We start from the raw sequence: 6,843 nt of genomic DNA on the forward strand, positions 1-6,843 counted from the left end.
GAGACGGGCGGATCGATCCTTTGCACGGTTGCCTTCCCCGGTTTATATAGTGGAGCACGGTATGGCGCCGTCATTAATGGCGCGGACAAGTGAGGAACTGTCAACTCACTGTGGGCTGTCAGAGCCGCCGTGAAAACGTCATGTCGCCGTGTAGCCGTCTAATCACCAGGGTTGACCCGGCTCTCGGCGGGATAACGCCCCTAGGTAACTGTGCCGCATGTCCGTGTCAGAGCTGACAACGTCTGGCGGCTGTACGGCGGTTTGGAGGAGCCGACCGACCCAACGTCGGTAGCCAGCGAAGTGGTGTCGGGCCCCTCCATTGGTCGGCGAGCGTCATGTAAGTCGGCCATCGAACCTCGGAGTTCGGTCGGTCGGGATGGATACGCCCGACATACCCCCAGTCGGCGATGGGCCGTTGGATGGCCGGTTGTTAGTCGCTGATGGTTCCGTCAGTCGGTCGACCGACGATCGGTCGGCCTTTCGGCCAGTCAGAGTCGTCCAACGGGGGCGGTCAGGCCGCCAGGCGGTCGGGCCCTCTGCAGTCGGTCGGGCCCTCCTGCAGTCGGTCGGGCCCTCCGGCGGTCGGCTCCGGGTCGGTCGGTGGGTATCCCCCAACAGTTGCCCCCTCCACTCCTAAGTCGGGCGGTGAGCTGGCCGATGCTTTCATTCGGGTAGCAATTTCGGACGACTGGGAGTGGATTTGTAGCATGCGTAGATTCGACCGTACCGCGGATGATCCGATGTCGACGCCTCATGAATGTCCAGCGATCCGGACGTCTAGTCGGTATCAGAGTCACGTCGGCGTCAGGTGTCAGACGTCACGTCTTGTCGTCGTCAGACGTCGCGTCGGCGTCAGAAGATCGGGCGCCGGACGATACGGCGTCAGCGACTAGATATTCGGCGTCGATCGTGGAGAGCGGGCCGCCGTCCGGCGTCCCATCGGGAAGCGAACCGGCGTGGGGCGCATGAATGCGGAGCCGCGCCCCGCTTGCCGCGTGTCAAGGTGGTTGGCCGGCGCCCCTCTGTCATTTAATGCGGGCGGTGCGGCCGTCCCGGAACGGGGCGCGTCGAATCCTCCGCCAACCGGCGGTCGCCACGCGTCGCGCATCTGCAGGTCTTCGGTCGGCGCGGAAGCATCTCGGCCGTCGGTCGGCCCTATATATATAGGACCTCCCGGACCCCAGACCCACACTTGCCATTTTGCTGGGGAAACTCTGTCCGGGCGATTCTTCGTCGTCGCGGGCAGAGCTCTTCTTTGCTTCCGGAGGGTCCACCTGGTTCGTGGTCCCATCCTCTTCTTCCTTCTTCTCTTCTCTTTCTTCTTTATTCGGTTCCGGCACCATGATCAGGAAACCGACTCAGGGAGCTCGGTCGGGGAACCCGACCGACGACTCCCGATCGGCTCCGGAAGATGAGGCCTCCTCGCTTTCGGGGCCGAACGTCGATCAGCTTCGGGAGCACTATCGCGTCCCGGAGCAGTTTCGGCTCTCCGCTCCAGGGGCCGGCGGTCGGTCAACAACCCTCCGCCTGGCGATCTGGCGCTGTATGTTGAAGACCTTCGCGCGGGTCTTCGACTTCCGATTCCGGAGTTCGTCCGGAATCTACTTGATTACTACGGACTCTGTCCGGCGCAACTGGCGCCGAACTCTGTTCGGTTAATCATTTCTTTCGCACTGTTGTGTCAGCTCTTGCCGACCAACCCCCACGTTTCACTCTTCCGGGCCTTCTTTGTGCTCCGACCCCACCCTAAAGCTCGAGGGTGGTGGCTCTTCAACCCCCGGAAGGGTCTTGCTTCATAACTGGTCTTCCATCGTCCATTCACGGATGGAAGAACCAGTTTTTCTTTGTTTCCTCCTCTTCTTGGGGTTTCCCTCTCGTTGGGGTACACCCCGAACGAGGCCAACGAAACAGTCGGGTGGATGCGGACGACCGGGAGGACTTCCACCGACTGAAGGACATGTCGGTACCGAAGCAGAGGGAGCTTGTTACCGAACAAGCTCTCTATGACGCCGGCTTGAGTCTGGTCCCCCGAATAGGTATCGCCCGATCCTCCGGCTTTTCTTCCATCTTTTGGTCGGTTTTGGTCCAGCCATTAACTCTTTGTCGGTATTGCAGGGACACCACCGAGGATGAGGCCGACTGATGCCGAGATTCGGTAGTTCGCCAAGAGGAAGAGGCCTGCATCGGGGGCCGGCCCTTCGCGTCCTGTAAAGAAGCCAACCCCAGCCCCGCCGATCGTCGAGTCGTCGGCAACCGACCGTCGGAGCCGGTCATAGCTCTCGCGGCTCCGGCGGTCCAAGTCGAAGAGGGCCGACTGAAGAGGCGGCCGAAGGAGTATCGGTGTCTTTGCCTGTGCGGGTGGAGCCGGATGACGTTCGGGAAACCGAACATCGTCCGCGGCGTCCGTCGGCGCAACGGGGGCGCCGGATCAAACTCCAGCGTCCCGTCGCTGCCAGTCCCGTCGGTCGGGGCAGCTGATCGGGGGAAAGCCCCGATGGAGCCCCGGAGGAGGATAGGTCGGGGGCCGATCGATGCCTCCAAGCAACTACTACCCCGAGGGTGCGTCGGCGTTGGCCGACCACGATCTTGCGAGGAGGTTGTGCCAAGGAATCCTCCTCCCAACCGATGTGGGGTTGCTGCGAACTCGGCAGGTGTCCGAGATGTTGTCTCGGTTCTACCCGACGATGGTCGAGGTAAGCTTCGGGTCCTCTCTTCCTTAGAGATTTTCCTTGGGAATTTTTGCTTATCATGCAATTCTGATGAAGCTTTTTGATCGGCAGCTGATTTTCACAATGTCCGAACTTGAGGCCGGGTACCGAAGGTTCGGCAACGTTCGGGCAGCCTTCAAGGAGAGGTCGGCGGCGGCCGAAGCAGAGAGGGCGATGTTGGCCGAACAACTCCTGCAGTCGGCCGACCGGGAGGCCAAGTTAGTCGACGAGGTCTCCCGGCTTGGGTCCGAACTGCAGTCGGCCAAAAAGGAGGCCAAGCACAAAGGTCGGGCCGTACGCCGCCTTCGACGCGAACGGGATGGTGCAACCACCGAACTCAAAGGGGAACGCGAGCAACTCCGGACCAGCCTGGAGAAGCTCGCGGAAGCCGAAGAGGAGCTGTCCATCGCCCAGATCGACGCCGAAATGGCGAAGGCCGAGGCGGAGTCGGCGAGGGAGGAGCTCGCCCGAGCTGAGGACGAGGCAGTGTCGGCGAGAGAGTCGGCCGAACGGGCGATGGAGGACTTCCGGTCCTCCGACCGATACCGGGAGGAGATGCTCGAATCGGGCTTCGCCTCATACCGGGTCGGGTTCGAGGATGGTCGGGACGCCGTCCATGCCTTGTACCCGGAGGTGGACGTCAGCCGCGTCGTCCCGCCGTTCGCCGAGGAAGGAGCCGAAGAAGAAGGAACGGAAGAATGGCCGACCAGCCGTCGGGAGGCGTCATCGTGGTGGAGGAAGCCGTCCCGGAGCAGGTGCCGATCGAAGTTCCTTTGTCGACCGAAGCCATCCCTCAGCGGCCGACTAAGCGTCGCTTATGGCCGAGACGCCGATCATCCCCGATCCTCCGTCGGTCGAAGAGATCGACCAGGACGGGTGATCGGCCCTGTCGACCATCTTTATTTTTGTCTTTTTTGAAAATACATGTAATCGGGCTTCGTCCCGACTCTGTAATTTCCTTTTATCAACGAATGAAATTTCTTCTTTTCCTTCTTGTTTGTAATGCCGACCAGTGCTGCGATGTTGAACTTTAGTTGCTAACTTAAGTAAGCCACTAACTCACGTGAGTCGGTAGGACTCCGACAACTTGCATAGCCCTGAAAGCGGAATGGGTCCCGACTTTAGGTCGGCTTTGGGTAGTCGAAGTTGCCAGTCGGGTCCATCTGTTGAGTCGGAAGCCGACCGAACCTGCCAAGGTTCGGCAGTCGGACCTCCGTAGATGCACTTAGTCGATCATCGTCCGGCGCAGTGTCGGGGGCACGATAGTAAGTCGGGTCCCATGCTCTTGCGTCGGGTTTCATGTCCTTTGACAGACGGTGGCAAGCCGGGTGTCGTTCAGCCGGCCGTAGGTCGGTCGCGAGTAGTGGGTGCGACTAAGGTCGCGTCATGTGATAGACGGTGGTAAGCCGAATATCCCTCGACCGGCCGCAGCCTGGTCGGAAGTCGCGGCAATAGCCGCGCGGACTTTTAGCCTTTCTTCGGTCGGGGCCCGATCGGCCAGTCGGCCGATGGATTCTGCCCGAAAATTCGATCGTAGAAGGAGTATGAACTCCCGTTGCAACAGCTGCATCGGCCTTTATCAGGGGCGGATGTGTTGCCGAAAGTCGAAGGAGTGTAACTCCCGTTTATAAGAGTCCGTCGGCCCTCGTGAAGGTCCGACGAGTCGTCGAAGGAGTATTGACTCCCGTCATCGTAGATGCATCGGTCCGTGTAAGGGGCCGATGTGTCGTCGGTGCCAGGTCCGCGTCGATGCGTCGGGGCGGAGCGCCGATCAGTAGTCGAAGAGTTAGAACTCCGATTTTTCAAACTGAACTTGTATTCCGACAATTGAATTACAGAATTCACTGGTAATACAGCTTCAAGTTGTCGGCGTTCCAAGTCCGGGGAATGGGCTTCCCCTCAAGGGTCTCCAGCCGGTAGGCCCTCGGCCCGAAGGTGTCAGCAACCTTGTAGGGTCCTTCCCAGTTGGGAGTCAGCTTCCCTTGGTCCAAGGGCTTCGACACTTCTGCCTTCCTCAAGACTAGGTCGCCAGGCTTAAAGAGCTTTGGTCTGACCTTGGCGTTGTAATACCGGGCGACCCTCTGTCGGTATGAGGCCATTCGGATTTGAGCCTCATCTCGCAGTTCGGGGAGAAGGTCTAGGTCGGCCCTCCGGCTTTCGGAGTTGTCCGGCTCGCGGTACTGCTCGACCCTTGAAGATGGCAGGCCAATCTCGAGCGGGATCATAGCTTCTGTCCCGTAGGCCAAACTGAACGGCGACTCCCCGGTCGGGACGCGGGGGGTCATTCGGTAAGCCCACAGGACGGAGCCCAGCTCGTCGACCCAGAGACCTTTGGCTTCGTTCAGTCGGGTCTTGAGTCCATGGAGCAGGGTTCGGTTCGTCACCTCAACCTCGCCGTTGGATTGTGGGTGCCCGACTGAAGTTAGTCGGTGACGGATGTGGAACCTGGCGCAGAAGTCTTTGAAGTCTTGGTTGTCGAATTGCCGTCTGTTGTCGGTGATGATGGTGTGCGGCAATCCGAACCTGAAGATGATGGACTTTTGGACGAAGTCCTCCATCTTCCGCTCGGTGATCTGCGCCAAGGGCTCGGCCTCGACCCACTTCGTGAAGTAGTCGATGGCGACAACGATGAACTTCCTCTGGCCTGACGCCGGTGGGAAGGGGCCGAGAATATCGACTCCCCACTGAGCGAAGGGCCATGGAGCGACGATGGGAGCGATTTGGCTGGCCGGTTGGTGCTGAATATTGGCATACTTCTGGCATGGCTCGCACCTTCGGACCAACTCCGCCGCATCCTTCCTCATGGTCGGCCAGTAGTAGCCCTGTCGCAAGACCTTGAAGGCTAAGGACTTGCCCCCCAAGTGATTCCCACAAATTCCTTCGTGAACCTCTCGGAGAGCGTAGTCAGCGTCGGTCGGCCCCAAGCACCTGAGCAGAGGGAGGGAGAATGACCTCTTGTAGAGTCGGCCGTCCATGATCACATATTGCGACGCCGACCATCGGAGTCGCTTGGCCTCCGCGGGATCTTCGGGACTGGTCCCGTCGGACAGGTACCGGACGATCGGGTCCATCCAACTTGGTTCAGACGTTAGCTGCTGTACTTCTTCGATCCGATCGATGCTCGGCTGCTGGAGGTTTTCGACAAACGTCCGACCCAAAGAATCATAGGCCGACGTTGCCAATCTGGAGAGAGCATCGGCACGGGCGTTCTCCGTCCTAGGGATGTGGGAGATCTCGAAATGCTCGAGGCGGGCCACGAGATCCTTTACCTTCTGAAGATACTTGATCATGGTCGAATCTCGCGCCTCGAAGTCGCCCTTGACCTGCCCCACGATCAGCTGAGAGTCGGAGAATGCCCGGAGGCTGTCGACGCCTAGTTCCTTCGCCATCCTCAAGCCCGCGAGGAGTGCCTCGTATTCGGCTTGATTGTTGGAGGCCTTGAAGTCGAACCGGAGGGCGTATTCGGTGACTACCCCATCCGAATTCGTGAGCAGGAGCCCGGCCCCGCTTCCCTGAGCGTTGGAGGCTCCGTCGATGTGGAGTACCCAGGTGGAGATCGGGTTTGGCTCAGAGACCGAATCTCGTCCCGGGCCTTCAGCTCCCGACCTACGGTCGGTCGTCGGGCATTCGGCGATGAAGTCGGCCAAGACCTGAGCCTTCAAGGCAGGCCTCGGTCGGTACTGAATGTCGAACTCGCTAAGCTTCATCGCCCACTTAGCGAGTCGTCCGGATGTGTCGGGTCGGCGCAGTACGGCCCTCAGGGGCCGGTTGGTGAATACCATGATGGCGTGGGCCTGGAAGTATGGTCGGAACCGTTGCGCGGAGACGGTCAGGGCGAAAACCATCTTTTCCGTCTCCGAGTATCTGGCTTCGGCGCCGTGGAGCACTTTGCTGGTATAGTAGATGGGCTGATGAGTCCGACACTCATTTTCCCGAACGAGCACCGAGCTGATCGCCTCAGAAGATGTGGCCAAGTAGAGATACAAGGTCTCTCCGAGCTACGGCTTTACGAGCAGCGGCGGGGAAGCCAAGTACCTTTTCAGGTCTTCAAAGGCCTGTTCGCACTCATCCGACCAAGAAAAACCGTTCGCCTGGCGCAGGGTCTTGAAGAACGGGAGGCACCTTTCAGCTGATC

At 59.9% G+C, this 6,843-nt stretch overlaps 1 protein-coding gene across 1 annotated transcript in view; it reads left to right on the plus strand.

Annotated features, from left to right (window-relative positions):
• Positions 1–2,530: 2,530 nt before the first annotated feature.
• LOC140856967 (uncharacterized) overlaps positions 2,531–6,843 on the plus strand; it is a 43,251-nt gene continuing 38,938 nt past the window's right edge. Inside the window, exons 1-2 of the mRNA XM_073255169.1 lie at positions 2,531–2,693; positions 2,781–3,463. Coding sequence (XP_073111270.1) covers positions 2,532–2,693; positions 2,781–3,463 — 845 coding nt within the window. The 5' untranslated portion in view covers position 2,531. The remainder of the gene's footprint in view (positions 2,694–2,780; positions 3,464–6,843) is intronic.

This window comes from Elaeis guineensis, chromosome 4, assembly GCF_000442705.2.
Source record: "Elaeis guineensis isolate ETL-2024a chromosome 4, EG11, whole genome shotgun sequence".
In the NCBI taxonomy this organism is placed as follows: domain Eukaryota; kingdom Viridiplantae; phylum Streptophyta; class Magnoliopsida; order Arecales; family Arecaceae; genus Elaeis; species Elaeis guineensis.